Here is a 21,238-nt window from a genome sequence, read left to right as displayed (position 1 = left end):
GACGTCTATGTATCTTATAATTATGTCACTTAGTTTGACACCCTTGTTGCTCCCAAATCCACATGTATATATGACTGTTATAAGAAATTCATTAAAACCCTTGGCTACTAGATGAAAACAATAAAACAATAATACTATATATATGCAGTCATGGTAATTAATTGTACAACCTAGCACTTGCATGTACACTAAACTAGTAGAGGGATATAATTATAATAATTATACTTCAAAATTGTTTATCATCCTTCTGATAACAGGACTATACACTTCAAACCTGCATAGAAAGAGAGACAGGTTAATGTGTGCGCTATTATTAACAACATATAGACGCGCACTATCAATCCCACAGGAACGATATCAGCGCTTATAAATTGAAGAGCTCCCTCATTTAGAAAACAATTGAAACGCAGAGCTAGTGCTCAATGGCTCTTTTGCAGCTGCTGAGCTTATGCCTACACTTTTGACAGCTATGTTAGAGGACATAACATAATCAGTTTGGAGACCTGCTGTAGGATAGATTATGATACTATACTGCTAGAGCTAAGTAACAAGAGACAGGAGCGGGACCTAAGCTTAACAGTGAGTGGCGCTTGTCAACGAATATAATCATGCGCGCCTACGATAGTAAGCTTGTGTAGCATTCGATCTGTCCAAGTACATGGGAAATGAGAAACACTGCAAACAAAGGGTAGGATCACAATGCCATGAAGACACTGGTGTGGTCACCTTATAAGCAAGTCACCCTCCAAAATAATAAATCCAGGTTAATATACATGTAGGCCTCAAAGTCTCCACAGTATGTGTTTCAACCAGTGTCATATTGACGTTAGGTCAAATAAAATAAATATCACACGCAGCCACACTGCCCAAGAATGATCCCTATTCTTTAAATATACGCTGCACTATAAGCATTGCTATAATTATACACATCATAACATGTACAAATTAATGACGTATGTCCACTTACCACTTCTGTATTGGGCAGGTCATCGGAGCTGGTCACACTCCCGGGGAGATTGGCACCCCCCTCGCTCCCCATCACCTTCACCTGCATCGCCTCCTCCATACTCACGTCAACTTCCAGTGGGCTCTCTACATGAACTTCGACCTCTACTTCCCCCTGAGATATCGCCATGGAAGCGGCCACACCCAGAGATGCCTCAAGGCCACTAGCTACATTTGGGGATGTGGAACGAGTCGGAGTGGGAGGATGCGACATGATTAGCTGTGACATACGGCGATGACGTTCTTGTTGCACTTCCTCTTGGTCCATTCCAAAAGCTCTCCCATTGGTAATCATAGTACCAAATCCTGCCTCTTGTGCAAATGCATAGCCAGTGCGATGTACGGATCCTGAACGACCACGGATGGACGGAGTTTTACGTTTAATTTTACGCCTTGTAAACAGCTGAGGACCATCCTTCTTCTGCAGGAGACGAACGTCATCGACAAGATGGGGGTTCAGGTCCAATTTAAGGATACGTGTGATGATGGTGGGGGTGAGGGCTACCATTACGGCTAGAGGCACATAGAACCAGAAGGTGGCAGTTTTAAGCACTTCAATACCAACACCACCGTAGAAGTCAAAAGCAGCAAGGAAACCACTGTAGATGGGACCGGCACTCATGAAAGGGATGATCACAAACCATGAAAGCATGCTGCCCCATACGAAGATATGCATGATCGGGTTCCAGTGTGACGTGTCCAGGGCAATCTGTGTGGGGGAGGAGCTTAAAAAATGTTGTACTAGTGCTGGTAATGTACAGTGAGCGGATCGTTGCATGCCCAATTGCAAGTGTGCTATAGTAATTATGCCTACGTTGGTTACTCCCTCTCTATTATATTATATATACTCTTGCTAACACGTGTTGGGTAAACAGTTATGAACATTCAAGCAATGTTATCTGACCAGTACTGACTGTCACTTACCTGCAGATTGACAATGATAGTGAGTGCCCCTGAGGCCGCCAGACCAAATGATTGGTAGTCCCACTCCCACCCGGCCGCAAACTCGTTAAACAAGGTCATCCCCATCAGAATAAAGAACACAGTGAAGGCCACCCAGATCCCCTTGGCCAGGCTACGAGCAAAAATGAATGCAGTGAAGTTTTTGTTTTTTTGTCCGGCTATATAGAGCTTGGGATAGCGGTAACAGTTGTCTTCGTTCACATCCTGTGTGGGAGGGGAAAGTAATAGTTCATAATGGTACAGTAAGTGTGCAGTTATCAGAGTGGTGAAAACCAAATTCGGAAAAGTAGAAATTAACTACAATGTACATGTATTAATTAAACCAGGAGCCCATAAATAAGAGAAGGAGCAGCTAACTTCAACGTATACTCGGGGATCACATCTCATAATTGCCGGTGAAACCGCACTTCCTTGTTTGGAAGTGACTAAGTGCTTACAAACCGCAGCCCTGCATTGCGTATAACACGTGTAGGGATTCAACCACTTAAGTGACTCTGCATAATATGGAAATGCGGTCATAACCACTTACGAGATGTGATCCCCGTAGTCAGCCGCTCCTTCTCTTATTTATGGGCTCCTGATTAAACGCAGGCAATAATGCACAGTCATGTGAACACTAAGTTGCCATGGACGCTATCAGGGGACTACTAACTGACTACTAACTGATACGGAATCAATAACTGATAAGGAACAAAAACCTCAAAGGGTCAGTGCCAGTTTCGTTGTGTGTGAAGTTAGCTCACCTGGTCTAGAATGGCCAGAGCAATGACTGGGAGGGAGGTGTAGATCACATTGTACACTGAGATGTAGTTGGGGTCATACAGGGTCTGGAGAGGAGGGGCAGAAATTGAAGGGCCAGCTAAAGATAATAGAATCACTGCATGCACGTACACTGTGAGATGAGTGCACTACATGCATGGAGGAGCAAGGAGGTAATTAGTTTAATACAGTCGATGGTTGTCGGAACTTTACTTTTTATTCCCATCCTGTCTGATACGTACATACAAACAGACAGAGTGGCTACCAAGTGTGAAGGTTACCTGGGCAGTGAATCCACAGAAGAAGGCAAAAACGAATTGAGAGAAAGTGAAGGCAAAGTTCTTGTAGAAGAAGTAACGGAGGAAGACAGTCATTCGATGGTAGGACCAGCGACCGTGGACCAACAACAAGCGCTCCAGATATCTGGGGGGAGGGGAAAGAGGGAGAAGAGGGGGGGGGGTTAGTGTGGGCATCTTGAAAGAGTTGGCAAGCAAACTGTAACTTATACAACGTACTGGTACAAGGGGAGTATTGGTAAAGATCTCAAACCTAAATTTAATTCAGTGTCAAGTTACAGTTTTACGTTCTTAAAAATACAATGACCCTTTACCAAAAACCACTTTACACTCAATAGTCACTTGCACATCACTCACTCTTTACCCATTACCTACATATACCTGCGTGTACACACTGCAGTGGTCACTAATCCTTCATACAAATGAATACACTGTACATACACATGAATTGAGCTGACCTGAACTGTCCAAAGGAGTAGTCACTTGAGAGGACGGCTTGTTGACCCTCCCTCCCACTGATGCCAACACCAACATGGGCAGCTGCACACAACAAGGAAACAACATTTAGGGACTGTAGAACTGCACATCTTAATTAGCTAGGGGCGATTAGCATACGTACATGCAATTCACTAGCAATACCTAATTACGTTTAGCTACAGATACGATTGTACAATGAGAAGAGATAATTAAAGCATTCTCAGCACAAAGCAACTGTCTCAGCTGTGTACACTAATCCCAGCTCTCCTTGAATTTGTACCCGAGATATTAGGTCTGGCTCGCAGACTAAATTATAATGACTATAAGAGATGCTTCTCTTTGACCCACCTTTGATCATCCCCACATCGTTGGCTCCGTCTCCAATGGCCAAGGTCACTGCATTCTTGTACTTCTTCACAAGGTCAACCACTTTTTTCTGTGAGGACAGGAGATACATGTACAGTTCACATACATGCAATTCAAAACACTGGAAGAATGAACTGTACAATAAGTCATGTAACATAGGTACTGTTAATATTTCAATTTCTTGGCCTAGGTACTACAAATAGTAGGACAATAGCAAACATAAATAGATCGATGCTCTCACCTTCTGCAGTGGAGTGACACGACAACAGATGACGGCCTGGCACTGACAAGCAGTCTCCAGCAGGTCCAGTTTCACATCCTCCTTCAGGGCATATCTCTGTGTAGGGAGAGGCTGGGGTTAAAGAACATGTACCTGTAAGAGGCTCAATCATCAACTAGTCATAAGAGTGCTCTCTCCCCTGACCAGGTAGCATTCGTATTACAACGAATTGTTCACTGATATAGTACTATACATGTACATGTACACAATTGAGGCAGACAAGTATGTACAATGTATAATGTACATGCTCTTTACCACACGCACACACGCACGCGCACACACACACACACACACACACACACTTACCAGACTGTGTCCATTGAGCACTATGCCAAAGGGTGGTCCCAATCGGCTGTCATCCATCTCCATTGGCTCACTGTCCTCATCCTCCACCGGGTCGTCGTCGTCGTCTCCTGCAAACGGGTCAGGCGGGTTATCCCCACGTTCCTCCAGGGAGCTGGGGTAGGGGGTGTGGTTTGTTATCTACAGCTGACAGGTATAAGTGAGCACAAACTTCAAGTGCTACTTATTTGAAACTAAAATATTTATTTGCACTCACATTTTCATCTGCTCTGTAATGTCAGCCAGTTGTTTGACCACACCCTTCTTAGTATCAGCGTCCACGATGAATACCCTCATTTGGGGAGTGAGCAGTTTGGTGGAGTAGCCAATGTTGATGGCCGTCTCCTGCTTGTCTCCCGTTAGCACCCAGATCTTGATGTCCGCCTGAGATAATAGTACATAGTATGTTAGCAACAGATACGTACTTTTTTTAAGCCTAAGGTGCCATGTATTTAACTTAATTACAGTGCACACAAGCACAGAATTGCAAATATTTAGCAGCCATCTTTTATTGCTTTCAGACGAGACTTGACAATTTCAGGTACATGCATGAAATTACCAACACTCAGTACTTGGGTTAATTTGTAGCTTTTAACTTTTAATTTCTCCTCACCTTGGCTAGATTGGCAATGGCGTCGGGTACTCCATCCTGTAGCTTGTCCTCTATGGCCGTGGTGCCCACCATTGTCATACCCTGCTCTATCTCATCAAACACCTGAGGGGAACGGGAGGTAAGTGTTTAAATGTACTCGTATTTAGCCCAGTACCACACCCTTCAACTTACAACATCCAAAGCGTGATCTCTGTCCTCCAATTGGGTGCTATCAAATAAACAAAAACACAATACTTACACACACCTCTTGTAATTCATTGATACACTATACACTGTAGCTAGCCCACAAAATTACCTAACAACTCACTTTACATGCAGATAATAATATAACGAGTAAATAGTAACATAAATGTACACATACCTCAATATAACATAATAACAGTGCCACCATAATTATTGCATAAAACTAATATAGGCATATTACATTATAATGTAGCTCTCACCTAGCCTGCTGATATTTCTCTGCCCATGCGGAGTATTCCTCAATAGTGAGGTCCTTCTTGGCACACACCAGCGTCCTCAGTCCCTCTCTAGCATACTCCTGCAACAGTGTGTGTGGGTGCATGGTTATGGTTGAGGTAGGATAATTTTCATTCTCTTTTGGCTATATAAGAGATATTCCCCCAATGAAAAATTGCTATAGGGTTGGGGTTGGAAGCACTACACTGGAAAAAAGGGTATGTCAATCAGTTACAACGTTATTCACATGCACAACAATCAGTATGGCATACTGTGTTTAAGCTGGTAGATGGACCGGGGCTATAGTCTACAGACAATTATTACATCGTAATTACAATTGCAATCATTAATAATAAATATCACTTTAGGTTTAAATAGGAAATGTAGTGATGCTAATGCGATGTAAATTAATGCTAGCTGTACATGTTCACGACATTGTAACGGATTGCCGTATAGGGCTCTTTCCCGCTTACTTTCTTGTTCCATGCTTTTTGGTGATAAAAAGCTACAAACTCTCTGCCAATTACCGCAACCTACTGGTTTAATCTAAGCTGCATTGGTATTATGAGTGCCTCCAAGAAAGCATAGCTAGTAGGTATAGAAGCCTTTGCTATCTCAATTGTGGTGTGCATGTAAGGTCAGGGACATAACATAATAAGGTTTCAGTACATTCCTGTAGCAAATAGTATTTAAAGCATGCATGTACTGACAAGATTACACGAACTGGCAGTTGGGATAACTAGCTATGGCAGATGATTCAGAAGGAGAAGTATCAAGCATTGATTCACTCGATGGGGCTGAGGAGCAGATTGGTGGTATGAATATTACCAACGACCCTCCAGTTACTTCTACAACATCTACTTCTGAGGGTCATAAGACTGTGCACGAAAAAGAGTTGCACCATTTCAAATGCAGCCTGAAATTTCGTGGAGTTGAAAGAGACCAGCTACGAGCAATTATACAACCTATACTAGAAGGTCTTGGTGACAGCCAAGGCTTGGAACTTGGATTAAGAGATGCTCTGAAAATTTAACTTTTCGTATCAACACGTCCATACGTCCGGGTGAGCATGAGCAACGCCTCGATAGGAGAACCCCCGGCCATATAGTTCTAGAAAAAAGGTTGAATGAATTGAAACGATTGGTCTTGAAACGATTGGTCCAGCAGAATGTTATTCTTCAGGACGATTTTACTCCTTTACAAATAAAGAAAATGTTCTGCCAGGGCCGCTGTGCTCATCCATGCACTAACAATTGCTACAGCACAATGATAAACGAAGCATATCATAAACAGCAAGACAAGCTTCTTGATATTCCACAGTTGGGTTTGGATGGGTGCAGACCTGAAGACGATGGCAAACGTTGGATGCTTACTAAGAAAATATGGGAAAACATCAGTTCTCAGGACCTTGAAAACTTGAAAGCAGAGAAAGGCCCAAAACAGTTTAAGAAACAATTCGAAGTTAAAAGCAATGATGAAAAAATTGAAATTAAACGTGAAAAAAGTGCGAAGCTTCACACAAAGAGTTTTTGGATCTTATCTATACCAAGATTACGAAATTCATTTGGAACAAACGAGATGAGATTAAATTAGCGCAGCAAAATGATATGGACAGACAGTCTATTGTATGGCTAGATGATGTTCGAAAGATTCTCCAATCTATCTGCCTTTTGCGTATTGAAAATCAGTGGGTAATTTCCAATGATCTTTCTGACCGAACAGCAAATGGAAAATACATAGACCATTTAGAGGAAATCGTTTCTTTCATGACAGCTTTGGTAGTTGTACTCAGCGTGAAGAATGCAGTGCCAGATGCAGTGTCAACAAGGTTATCTTATCAATGAACGAACCGATGATACTAGCTGCAATTTGAATAAAGTGCTGCATCATAATATAGATAATTGTTGTGTACGATCGATAATTATTGCCATGAGTTTTGTGAATTTTGAGAGATATTGTCACTTTTACATGTAGTGAGGTTGTGGAGATCTGACAGATAGTGGAGTCTTGAAGTACATGCAATGGCTCTGTTCTCTCTGTAGTTGTATTATAATGGGTCCAGGCAAAGTATGTTAAATTCATGAGGAATAGTAACATGCATATTAACCGTCACATTATGACGGCCACGCTAGTGGTCAGTTTAAAATTCCGTGTGCTCTCTGTGTTTGAGCTATGTTACTATCAGCACATGCGCACATGTATATATACTTGTATATAGTGTTGAAATGATACTCTACACTAGAGGGCTTATCTAGTTACACCCACGCGTTAAGTGGCATACTTCGTTGAAACGCGTGGGTGTATACCTACATTGGTAATAGCCTGATATTGAGAATGTGACTACCATGTGTTCAACACACCTCTTTGTAAAAACTACGAGGAGATTCACTACGGCTAAGAAAGTAGAAGTACATGTATATGTACAGGTGCTATACAAACGCCAGTATACCGTATTACCAATGGCGTATAAAAAGAGAGAGGGCATGCAACTGACTATCAACCCTACTACGTGCGAGTAAAAACTAAAGCTATTTGTGGGGTGCGTTTTTTTAGGGCAGAGCAGTTAATTCAAAAAAGAGAGAGCTATAAAATAACCAACACCCACCCGGTTTGTAGGTATTGGTACACATGCACATGATGCATAATTATATATGACATCCGTTGAATGTTCGTCTGTTTACATTCTTTTTGGTATTGGAGTGGGTCATCCAACCTTACTTCCCCCATTTTTCACAAATCCTGCACTTACAGTGTGTAATTGTGCTATAAAAGTTCTGCAACAGCCTTCTCTGTGAATCAAACTATGGCCATAACTCGAGAAAAAGTTGCAAATCCACGAATCAAAATCCAAGAGAACGTCGCTAAAAGCCTATAAAAGCCTATAGATTTCGTTGCATTGCAACATTGAGCAGTTACAAGCATACACACACAGTTTGAGTCAGCTTGACCGTATCTCTCGTGCGGCTACGCCTCAAGGTAAAATTATCAGAGTGTGTTTACTAGCAGAGGAGGTTGGTCACGATTAATTAAGAGTCACGTGCGCCTATGTATTCTACGTAAAACTCCAGACCAATCCAAACCGCTGATTCAGCACTTTTTATCTACACTGTTGCATTCTAGCACGTTTATCTCACTTGTATAACATGTCCTGTTAGTTTATGAGTCATAGCAGTTTAACACTATGATTGCTATACATGTACCTGCTCCTGCTGCTACATCAACTCATCAAGACAGGAGTCAAAGAAACAAAGGAAGTGCAGCAACAGCTCAAAGTTTGTGGTTTCTGGCACATTGTTTCTAGTACGACTATGCTACTCACTTTCTAGTGTCACTGAGCATTGTTACATGTAGCATCATTTACTACTAGTACAGAGAGCTACAATCATTTGCAGTATGTTAGCTTAGCTAGAATAGCTACTTTTCTCTGTAAGTTTCCGTATAACTTTAAATTTTCTCTGTGCACGCACATTCCTTCGTAAAACATTATGATCAACCTCCTCTGCTAATGTACATATACATGTATAACTAGTTGGTATAGGATAGCTAATGAATACCCACCGCTAGCTGTTCCAGAGTGTGCTTCTTCAGCTCCTTGCCAGACTCCTCAGACAATCGAGCAAGGACCACAGCATCTGGAGAGAGAAGGTAGAAGACATAGTGTGATGATTGTACACTTCCAGCAAAATCTTCCAACATGCAAGCTATATAATTATGTATATATGGAGTACAGACTGAGAGTACAAACTCACCGGCTCCCTTGCAGTAGAGAGTGATCTTATCTTCCAACTTTACAATCACCTGTATAACAACGACACACATGGTCATGGTACCGACAGAACACCACACTTTGACACACCATCATAATGGCGTGGAGTAGTATAAGTGACTGCTATACACTGTACATGTGCAGGTGTACTCATACGCCCACACACTCCCACTCACACATACCCACACACACGCCCACACACACACACACACACACACACACACACACACACACACACACACACACACACACACACACACACACACACACTCACCGACATCCTCTTTCTCTCGTTGTTGAACTCCAGAATGTTGAGCATCTCATACTCCACTTCACGATTCTGCGATGGAGGGAGCGGGGCAACAATTAATACAAGGTTGGAAGACATGTACAATGTACATGTAAATGCACACACACGTTATAACTACATGTACATGCATGTAGCACTAGACAAGTTGACATTGTATGTTACTGGCTCACCCCTGCATCCAAGTTGAGCAACTCCACAGTAATGGAGAACGGACTACGAGCCTGCGTGTGTGTGAGGGGGGGGGCAATGATACACTGCATGTACACACCGTTACAGTGGCAAATGCAAGCTCTTAATTACCAGCCTAAAACACGAGAGTCTTCACCTGTCATGTAGTAGCTACTGTACACTGTTACCTTAAAGACATATCCAAAGTTCTTTGCTGCGGAGACGAGAGCAGCTTCATCAGGTGACTGAGCGTTGTACGTCAGTGAGCCTGTACAGAGAGATGGGCGTCATCTAATGGTGTGTGCTACTAAGTCTATGGCACTCACCAGTCTCCATGGAGGGCAGGACGGTGTGACAGAGAGCAAGGACCTTGAAGAACTCATCGCAATCCTGTTTATGGTTTTAATGATCGAGTAAATGGTCATAACAAACACAAATTAAAAAATGGCTTGCTCTAAATAATACACATGAACTGTATAGCTCTGGAGAAGTCCGACGTGATGTACAAATTACTACCAAGTTCAGTGTACTGGGCCCAACCTGACTGGGCCCTACATGTACATTTGTATATCATGTACGTGTAACCAGAAATGAAAAGTTGCTGAAAATACCTGATTCGTACTGCATGTCCGACCTACCCACATTAACTTCTCACCCACCCTCCCTTTACACACTCACTTACCGGATCTCGGCTTTGGCACTTAGCGATCATACTGTGGTCATAGAAGACAAACTTTGGGTCAGCATAAGGGTTCCACGAGGTGAGGTCACAAGGACCATGGTCCTGTATGGCAAACACACAGTACACTGCTGTACACATGATTCTATACATGCAGTCACTACTGTACACATGATTCCATACATGTACACGCAGACACTACTGTATTGCACATCAGACAAAAGAACCCTATAGCTAGCATGAAGGTTTCCAGCCTAGAAGTATCGCTATAGCCAGAAGTATGTATTGGTACAATGATCGATATGTGTTTAATCCATCCTATGACCCTGTCAGTTGATTGTACACGTACGTATTTAGCAAAACCACAACTAGATTACCATTATGAATATCATCTGATCATTTGAGGTTACATGTAGTTAGGCAATTTTCCATTGCAATTACAGTGCACAGGACTCGACTGTACTCCTACAACTCACAAAGTCACTTACACTAGAGCTAGCACTGTTGGAGCGCTCCACTAGATTCTCGCCTGAGGCTACCTGCTGTACAATCTCCTTGTCGTCGTCTGTTGCCTCCCCGTACTTGTTGCCACTGATAGAGCACTTGAGAAATGTCATCACATTTTGTGTGAGTGTTCCGGTCTAGAGCATTGAGTAAAGTACAAGTGTGAGTGATGTGGTATAGACAGGTACAGGATAGACATACATGATTGTACTGGATGAGTGGTCGCACTGTGTAACTACTGTATTGTACAACAGACACTTTCCCGTCTACATGTACATGTAGCATACGAAAGCCTATGGCAATTAGTACATGCATGCTCCTGTGTACAATTGATACAATACGTATACTGTACATGTATATGAATGAAGTATACAGCATGTGCGTCTGTATACATGCGTACAGTCTGTATACACGCCTACAGTCTGTATACACGTACAGTCTGTATACACGCGTACAGTCTGTATACAGGTGTATATACCATGTAGAGTAATACAAGTATACGCAGTACCTTATCAGAGAAGATGTACTCGATCTGACCCAGCTCCTCATTCAGAGCAGTGGTTCTCGCAACGGCAGGAATATCATCTTTGGCGTAGTACATCTTGACATCCCAGTTGATAAGCAAGGACAGTCCCAGTCGAATCACCTCCACACTGCATGCATGGGAGAAGGTTTCTTTGATTAGTGGTATCAATACTTTCTTTATACATGTAGGCAAGAACACCTAGTTCAAGGACACCATACACGTACAACAGGTTAGTGGCTTGTTTTAATCAATATGGTTAGGGGTAGGGTTAGGACTATTTAATCAATAGCTCTCACGCATGTACAGCGTACGAAATATATGTTCTGGATAATCCAACATACATGTAGCAATATAACTATCGACAACACTCTGAAAGATTCACTGTACAACTACAAGACTTCTGAGCAATGGAATATTTAGATTGACAAGTATGTACTATACATACATGGTATATGTATATACCGTATAGCGCGAAATTTTCGAGGCACTTATATTTCGTGGATTGGCCTCTAAAAGCCATTTCGTTGCACAATGTTTGCGGAATGACTGCTTACCGGAAGCCACACCTTTAAATATTTGCATGATAGCAGGTAATTCTAATTAAAGAACAATTTTCGTAGACTTAATTTTTGTGTAGAATTCTAACCCACGAAATCCGCGAAAATTAAGCCCCTCGAAAATTTCGCGCTATATGGTACTTGTACATGTATACAGACTGTACATGCATGCGCCTACACTGCAGTCTGACAGTGGTCATGGCTGCTGCACAAGCTCACCTGACATAGAGGGAGATGGGTACAAAGGTGTTGAGCACAATGATGTTGGAGAGCACCTGTAGGAACGCCAGCTCAGCAGGATTGTCTTGGACCGAGTTGAAATAGGGCACATAGTCGGTGAACGGCTAGAGGGTAAGTGAACACATATTTTATTGACTTGTAAAACATGACTGCCTGTACAGTACACTACGGTGGCCCTGAGTGCTACTCCTAGTTGGTAGTTGGCAGTTCAAGTAGCAACTACAAACTACCTTGAACTATCAAGTATGAACTATCAACTAGGAGTAGCACTCAGGGCCATGGTAGTACACAGATGGTGGTCTAGAGTCTAGGGAAACAACGTCTGGAAATAGATTAACACATCTACATCTACAAACATACTAAGCTGTTTGTCTCAAATCTAATCAAACTCACCACTCCATAGACAGATTCAAATATGGCTGATCCAATGAGGCAGACAACGACAACAGAACCAAGGAAACAGAGAATCTAAAGGGAAACGTACATGTAGCACATTGAACACAATAATCGAGATGCCGTAATGCCTACAGCATTTGAAACACGTACTAGACGCAATCGCAAAAATAAACACTGTAAATTCTAGGCTGGCTGCCATCGCTACTCACAAAAATGACAAGCTTGTTGATGAGCAGGTCAAGATGGGTCCTCTTGAACTTGGTCTGTCCGCTGTTCTGCACCAGTTTGGTGTCGTGACCAGCGTACACCACTAGGCCGTAGATCCAGCTAGTGTTACGCAGTCGGCAGCCCTGCACAGAGTGGAGTGACATGTAGTCAACGAATGCTAGTGTATAATAAATATACACATACATTGTACACATGTATTAGGTAACAATGTATGTCATTATTGCACATAATAGACCAGTGTTGCAAAACCCATAAATTGTGAACCAAATAACAAATACGTCAGATTACAGATCTACATGACTGTATATCAATAACATGTACTGGACCCACATGCTCATGCTGAAAAGCCAGAGGAGGACAGTTAATACATAGAACTACCTTACCTCTAGCCTATCTCTAATTGACACTGCTTGTACATTGTATGTCTACACTATACTGTAGTTACATTGTCCTCCGACAGTACAATTACTGTAGCGGTGTCAGTATGTTACTCAACGTGATGAAAACAAGCAACAAGCAACAGAGAAGGTTAGCAAACAATAATGACTTACTCTGAGTAGAAGAGAATCGTTGTCAAGAGAGAGAAGATTGTCGTCAATGGTGAGGGTGCCCACAAACTTGTTCAGTCGGTTGTTAGGGGGCTCACATATGACCTTGCCTACAATGAAATGATAGGAACAGTCATTAACAGCAACAGCAGAGTCTAGCTAGTGAGGTGGGTGGGCACGCAGAACTAATCAGAAAACCACGTACCTCTGAAGTCGGCCAGTTTGTCATGATCTTTTTGCATCTCTGCAGTCTCTGGTTGAGCTTGTTTCACTTTCAGATTGGTCTCCCTGGAAACAGATAGATTCATAATACATGTAGCTAAAAACTAACTAAAGCACTGAAGTGCTAACTCTTGGCTGTTGACATGAATAATAGAAACCAATATAATACGCAGTAGTAACGTATGAGCATGGAAGCTGGCTGGCTAAGACAGCAAGTAACAGGAGTAAATAAAATTAGACTAGAGGCATCCTAAGAACAGAGTTTTTTTAGTAGTGTATGAGACATTCACTGTGGACTAGAATCGCAGCTAAGAAGCCTCCTGGTATGTTCTGAGGCTAGGATAAGCAGAGAAGCAACCTAACCGTCATAATTCTAGCTTTCTACTTTAGTGACCCTTTTCCACTGTTCCTGTTCACTTCAGCTGTAAATACCTACCTCGAAAAAAGGCCGCGTGTAGCTAGCCATGCAGCCAACGTGCAAGTTCGCTCTTGCTTTTGCTCGCTTTTATTCGACAACGAAGCCTTAACATCAAAATGTCTCACTAAAAACTTGTTGTGTGGGAAGCCGGCTATCCATGCTGTAAACGCAATGCTATGACATCCAGGTGAGCAGACTCAGATAATACAAACAAACCAAACGACTACTATAATAACCTGCTGGCCGCCCACGCGCACTTCGGGTAAAATAAACAGTTTCATACTATACAACAATGCAGAAGTGATGATATTAACCCAAACCTGTCAACAACTCCACACCACAAACAATCCATCCACCCACCCACATACACACTTACCCATCCACCCACACCCACCCACACATACATACACACACGTACATGGTGTCTCAGTACCCCCTCCCCCACACACAGGTCAAATATCTCTACAACTCTCACCCGTCTAGCTCGGCTGTCTCAATGTACGCAAGACTGTTGGGTTCACTGGAGGAGAGGAGCAGCATGTCAGCAGTAATGAACTCATCCTTCTCCAGCCGTAGAATGTCCCCTACTACCACATCCCTCCAAAAGTGCTTCTTTACCCTGGGAGGGGTGAATAGCGATCATTACACAGACACTACGTAGCGTGCACGACCATAAATAGACGTTGCTATAGGTACAGTACTGTACATGAGAATTGCACAGTGCAGTGCAAAAGGTATGTGGTTGGCATGGTGATGTACTACGTTACAAAAAATTTGAGTAGCAAAGGATTCTATTTACACTAATCAGTACTAGGAAATTAATCCAAGCTTCTTGGCAACCACCAACACAGGACACTCAGATCTTCTATCCTCCACGGATCATTAAATGAGCATGCTATGAACTACAATAACCTATAAATAGGACGCTTAGAACGCTTAGACCATGGGCACTCAAGCTAGCTCACTCCAACTATGCACTTATGAAGACAGGACAGTTGAGCACTTACTCCTTTGTGTTATGACAGAGAATGTGGGCTTCTCGACGGTTCACTTTGTAGTCACTGTAGTGTCGCAACTGGATGGAGAAATACATAGCAAACCTGTCTGTAAAGAAGAGATGTACTGCAATGTGAATATAGTCCACTCCACACCATAACCACATGTACCTTTATCTCCCACACTATACCCACATGTATACCCTTATCCTCCACACCATACCCACATATCCTCCACACCGTACCCACATGTACCCTTATCCCAAATACCATACCCATATGTACGCTTATCCTCCACACCATACCCACATATACACCCTTATCCTCCACACCATACCCACACGTACCCTTACCCCCCACACCATACCCACATGTACACCCTTATCCCCCACACCATACCCCGTGCACTCACAATGTCATCATAAGCGTCCTTGATGGCGGTGACGGCCAGCACACCCAGGAGAGGGATGAGGGTGGTGTAGAAGGGGACTGAGGACACAGTGGGGATCAACTGTACAGAGGCAGAGGGAAGGTTACATACACACGCAATGAAGGTGCTACAACCCGCAGAAAAGCAGCAAGAAATTTAAACAGAACACATTTCTATTCTAGCTATTGTCTAAGACAAGTTGTAAAATTACCCACTATACATGCATACTATATATTACAATAATTTACTTTGTCAACGTTTGTGTAGGTGGCAAGAGTAAAGTGTATCCATGCAATAAGGAATGAAACTACTAATGTAGATTTCAACACAACAAGCACTAAGAAGGTAGTCTCAACTCTCAGGGGATGGAGAGTAAGCAATATTCTACAATAATTATAGCAACGTGATTTTGACAAACATTGAAACAGACTATTGTGTGCGTAAACTGATAACAGGTACAGAAAGTAGAGACACGCACATACACATGTATGAATGTACACAAACCTGTAAGATGACGAGGATCAGAAAGTAAGTATTGGCCACTCTCAGAAACTGCTCAAATAGGTTGATGGGTAGGAATGTGATGATGTTGTACTTGGAAGTGGTCACAGTGTTTTTCTGTTGAGGAGGGGAGTATACATATCATCACGAAAGAAGAATTACAACTAATATAGTACAGAAACACGGACAGTGACTTACACAGTACTTGAACACTGCATTGTACTCGTTATCATTGGCTATCAGGTCACGGTGCTTCTCAACTGTAAAGGTAGATCAATTATTCTCTGTCAAAAATATACACCTAACGTTAGACAATGCCTACGTGTATAATGAATTGCAATGAATATGCTTTGTACACATGAGCCGGAGTACAGTATCCATTGTATGAATTACAGTAATCCCACACTTTACACTGGACAGGTAACAGTCCAACTCACCTCTCCTTAGTTTCGGGAAGAACCAATAGAGCACCCTCCTCCAGAGCGCCTCCTTGGGTGCATCGTCATCAGCCAGCTTCTCCGGGACCGCCTCCTCCTGATCCTGCTGTGGAGCCCCGCCCCCATCCTTGACTGGGGATCCTTCTTGTGTTGTGTCGCCACCCGAGGCTAGCAACCCCTGTTGACTACCTGCACGGAGAGAGCATAATGTTTTGATGAAAGTGTAATCCAGAAGAGCTAGCATACCTAATTATTCATTTTAGCTAACAATAGCATGGTCAAGGAGTGGCATAGGCTTAGTAATCATACACACTCATGAATACAATTATAAATGTAACCAATTATGAGAAGGTGAATAAGCCATACTCAGAAACGTACACACAGATGAGTGAATTGCCTTACCCTGCTCTGATTTCTGAGGTGAGGGCTCCTCCACAACTTCAATAGTCATAGTACCTACAGGAATGCATATCAACCATACATTACATCATCAGTACTAGAAAGCAGTTTACGAAACATACAAGCTTAGCAGCGATAAAATATTATAACAGCAATAACACAAATTGAAAGTGAGCTTAATCTTTCTGGATAGTGTATTTCCAATGCACTCCTGCTAGTGCCTATCAACAACAAAGCTATCAGAAATCCGAGGTACATCGATTTGCATCAAACAGATATTTTTATCTTAATGTCTAATTTGAGACTGAAACCTTGCAGCAGTGTATAATGCAACCATACACGGGTCACACAGAATCACTACAGGACTAGGATAATCTTTCATACACCAGAACCCAAAGCTACATGTATGAAAGGTTTGTTTACAGTGGTCTAAGGATACCTTAGATCCCACAGTGAGGAATTATAGGGAAAGGAAAACACTTCACATTTTAACTAATTGCCTAGAGCAATAATCACAAATTATAATACGTACATAAACATGCATGTATAATTATGTTACAAGATAAGCACCATCTATCGTCTAAATTGAGAGTTGAAACGAAGTTGCCATGCCAATGACGTAACGAGCATTTAATTGGCATGCATTAAGTTGACACACCCGATACAACACACATCATAGCATATGTATGACATCTAGTGGTCTAATCAGATCATAGATTCTATGGTCTAATCATCAATATCATTAATAACGTACCCGATGCAGGTACAGAGGCCATGTCATCCAGCTCACGTGGTCCCGGCTCTGCACAACACGTAAAACATTTAAGGTGGTGCCAATCACCCAATCACACAAAACTGATGAGGTGTTTTATAGGAGATCTAGGTAGAGATTCTATTTACTGTTAATTAAAGCTGCAATAGACGATATAAACTCACCACTCATGGTCTAGCACATGTGACACTCCAGGACTTATCACAATGCACAACGCCAACGCACTCTAGCTCTTTCAAAGCTCACAGAGGTAGATCTAGCAGCTTGAAGGCAAACAATCAACTTGGTTTTCACACAACACCGAGAGTGACACACCCTGATACTAAAGTGGGTGTGGTTAAACTATAATTACTTCTTATGTAATCATTGCCATAGCAACGAGTTGTATCTCCGGAGAGCTAGCCCGGATAAACAGTTTCTGTAGCTGTGTGTGTGTAATCGTTAGGATGGAGCTGAGTGCAGTCAGAATACGCAGAAGCAGAGAGGTCACAGGCCATACTCCACATTCTGTGGCTATTGTGAGCCTCGTAGCTATCTACGTACATATCATAGCTATAGATCTAATAATATTGGAAACTGCATAATTTTATAATAGTTATACTCTTTTAATAGCATGCAAAGCCATCAATGGGCCGTCCAAGGGACCACCTGATTCTGGAGAGACGGAGGCAGGATGAGCTACGAGAGGAGGTCAACACCATCATCAAATACAGCAAGCAGTTCGATCTGAAGGTACATAACAAATTTCAATTAATTTGTCCACTGCATGAACTCCCCCCTGAATAATTAGTTATGAAAACTTCACCTATGGTTTGCTGCTGATAGCTTGCTAATGTACAAATGTCACCTCAGCTTATGCTACACCTTAGAAGGAGCATACTAATGGGGATTGTAATAACTGTGCAAACTTCTTTTCCCAATAGACAAAATGGGTAGAGACTACTGATAAGAAGATTCAGAAGAATACCATTCAGCGTCGCATGGAGAGCCTCCTCAAACAGCAGCAGTTCAGTCTAGAAGAGAGGAGAGATCAGTAAGTTAAAAGTTGTCTGTAATCTCTGATAGGCACTTAAATTATAATTGGTGACCCAATGTGGTTGTTTATCCAGCTAGCCTCAGTATTTGTTTACGTAGCATCATGAGTAGCTTATTCTTGGTAACATGCAATCTTTCACGTGGTATTTTTATTGTGCTGCCTCGAATTCGAAGTGATCAATTGATAATTGCTACAAGATCTTCGTAGGAGAATCTTAGGCAGGGCAAAGTAGACTAGTAGTCTTTGGACAATTACAATTGTTATAATTATGATCTTCCCCTTCAACCAGACTGAGGTCGTTACTGAAGACAGAGGAGGAACAGTATCTGATTGAAATGGCAGGAAGACAGGAGACACCTCTTGAGAAACAGGCTAAAATGAGGGAGAGGGCACGCAGTCTCAAAGAGAAGAGAGAGGCTGAGAGACTGGCACTCGTCGAGCGAAAGCTAGAACAGAGATGGAGGTAAGGCTACCGGCAGTGTATGTACTCTCCTTGAGTGTAGCTGCTGTGTGACTCCTTTTCCTGTACACGATTTATGGTAACGTGTATGCATACATAGACTGTACTCATGTTGATTGTAATGATTCAGGGGCCAGTGTGAGGAGTTGCGCAGCATTCAGAGTAAGCATCACCAGGATGGGGTATGTGAGGAAAGGGCAGAGCAACTCAGACTCAATGCAGAGAAGAAGAGAATAAAAGAACAAGGTGAGCACCATGCAATGAAGTGAGCATGACGTAAAGTTATGTGCAATTATATTCAGAGGAGCAGTTCTATGCTGGCTTGTGGGAGAAGGATCGTTTGGCCAAGTGTGCTAGAGAGGAGATGGATGGTGTTCTACAGATAGAGAGGAACAAGGAAATGATCAAGGTAAGTCAGAAGGTGTATATAATTATTACTGGTTGACTGTGACTGTTTAATTCCAGGCGTTGACATTGCAAACAGCTTCCAAGAATGAGCAGCTTCAGGATCAAAAGAGGCTCAAGGAGCAAGAAGCTGATCTACTGGTGAGTTAAGATCTATCATACTCTGATAGCAAATCAAAATGACACCCTTCCCAGCGTGAAGATGCTGCTATAAGAGCAATGGAAGAGCAGCAAATGAAGGAAGAAAAAAGGAGGACCCAGGCCCGAAGGAAAATGGACATTGATTACTCATTGAAGCTTAAACTGAAGAAGCAGGTGGGCTATATAATAGCGTTTGGTTGGATGGTAGTAGTTACCAAGTACGTAGTTTAAATCTGCTAATAGAGGTTAGAGTAGTTAGTGGTTGGTAAGGGCACTAGCTTCAATTCCTATTTTTATCTTTTACTTGCTTAGGCTAAGGAAGCCCAAGAGGAGCTTGCCATGGATATGAGGCTCCTGGAGCAAGTGCTGACTGAGAGTAGCAATGAAGCTATGCACCACTTAAACAAAAAGGTAATGCACTGTCTGATATAGGTACACGTATGTATAGTGTACACCATACAGTATTAGTATGTGATCATTAAAAATTACCTGTTCGTAATCATTATTCACCTCATACAGAACCAGCTGCGTGATGAGGTGAAGTGTTATCGTGACTACCTGGCTTCTCAGGCTGAGGAGGAAAAAAATAAGGAGAAGGAATTGGATGCCCTGCTCAATGAGGAGGTCCAGAAACAGTGGGCCAAGAGGGTGAACCAGTGGAGGATGGAAAGAGAGGCTAGAAAGAAACTCTTACAGAATGTGCTTGAAACAAGGAAGAAACAGATACAAGAGAAATGTAGGTACCTGTTTTGTAACTACGTTTGATAGCTACATTTGGACCTTTTCAGCGTATTGAGAAATTATTTTACGAACTTATCACTTTACTGGGTCATGTTGAACACAGCTACGAGCTCATAAATTGCTTCATGGGATGCTTGTTTTCATTTTCAGTGACTGTTTGCGTTTTTTGCAGTGGCCAAGATCCAGGAAGAGAAACTAGTGGAAGAGAAAGAGAGAGAGCAGTTGCTAATCAACTTTGAGAAACACAGGCAGTTGGAACAAAAGCAAAAAGAGGAAAACATGTTGGTACGTCCTTCATATATTTTGTGATAGGCTCTCTGCTGAGTAAGTTTTGAGATCAGCATCTCATTACAGATTTAAAATGATCCGTACATCAACCCATAGTTTGACTGTAGCCTTTTTTCTCCTTCAGGTCAAGTTGGATTATCAGAGACATCTCCAACAGCAAATGGGCTACACTCGGGCTGTGAAGAAGCTAGAGGAAGAGCAGACACAGAGGGAGATAACCATTGGCAGGGAAGAGGAGCTGCTCTACAAACGGAGAGTACAAAATGCTCTAGCAAGGCCAGACCCTGACAAAACTCACCCCAAGAGATTCTTACTTACTGGACAGCAACTATTCTAGATAGAAACTTTTACTGCATCACAAATGGCATTTAAATTGAATGACTGTATATGATTGTAGAAATGTAATTAAATACTGTTCATGACATTATGACAAATTGACGTACAGCTCGATCTCCCGCTTTCTCTTGTTACCATTTTTAGTGCTTCCCAAAGTCAATCCTACACTGTAGTC

At 42.3% G+C, this 21,238-nt stretch overlaps 2 protein-coding genes across 2 annotated transcripts; one reads left to right on the top strand and one right to left on the bottom strand.

The window, feature by feature from the left end:
• Positions 1 to 69: 69 nt before the first annotated feature.
• Positions 70 to 17,988, bottom strand: LOC135338720 (phospholipid-transporting ATPase ID-like). The gene is made up of 36 exons (XM_064534776.1): positions 17,821 to 17,988; positions 17,639 to 17,686; positions 16,888 to 16,941; positions 16,486 to 16,674; positions 16,247 to 16,308; positions 16,052 to 16,165; positions 15,530 to 15,628; positions 15,130 to 15,197; positions 14,598 to 14,741; positions 13,688 to 13,770; positions 13,486 to 13,592; positions 12,916 to 13,056; positions 12,704 to 12,778; positions 12,290 to 12,414; positions 11,496 to 11,640; positions 10,972 to 11,124; positions 10,487 to 10,588; positions 10,131 to 10,194; positions 9,993 to 10,072; positions 9,807 to 9,857; positions 9,601 to 9,666; positions 9,310 to 9,358; positions 9,119 to 9,192; positions 5,545 to 5,642; positions 5,273 to 5,309; positions 5,102 to 5,203; positions 4,706 to 4,872; positions 4,453 to 4,603; positions 4,108 to 4,203; positions 3,849 to 3,936; positions 3,482 to 3,563; positions 3,009 to 3,150; positions 2,712 to 2,795; positions 1,930 to 2,172; positions 968 to 1,714; positions 70 to 274 (listed from the first exon to the last, which is right to left on the bottom strand). Exons 1-36 carry the CDS (start codon positions 17,825 to 17,827, stop codon positions 269 to 271), a joined length of 4,143 nt encoding a protein of 1,380 aa, XP_064390846.1. The 5' UTR covers positions 17,828 to 17,988; the 3' UTR covers positions 70 to 268.
• Positions 17,989 to 18,023: 35 nt separating this feature from the next.
• LOC135338726 (cilia- and flagella-associated protein 53-like) lies at positions 18,024 to 21,165 on the top strand. The gene is made up of 12 exons (XM_064534786.1): positions 18,024 to 18,174; positions 18,269 to 18,388; positions 18,580 to 18,689; positions 18,982 to 19,155; positions 19,283 to 19,398; positions 19,455 to 19,561; positions 19,618 to 19,698; positions 19,753 to 19,872; positions 20,011 to 20,109; positions 20,218 to 20,434; positions 20,612 to 20,724; positions 20,852 to 21,165. Exons 1-12 carry the CDS (start codon positions 18,103 to 18,105, stop codon positions 21,062 to 21,064), a joined length of 1,542 nt encoding a protein of 513 aa, XP_064390856.1. The 5' UTR covers positions 18,024 to 18,102; the 3' UTR covers positions 21,065 to 21,165.
• The last annotated feature ends 73 nt before the right edge of the window (positions 21,166 to 21,238 follow it).

This window comes from Halichondria panicea, chromosome 7 (assembly GCF_963675165.1).
Source record: "Halichondria panicea chromosome 7, odHalPani1.1, whole genome shotgun sequence".
NCBI classification, from domain to species: domain Eukaryota; kingdom Metazoa; phylum Porifera; class Demospongiae; order Suberitida; family Halichondriidae; genus Halichondria; species Halichondria panicea.
The sequence above is the reverse complement of the archived record's forward strand: the minus strand, read 5'-3'. Positions and strand labels throughout refer to the sequence as shown.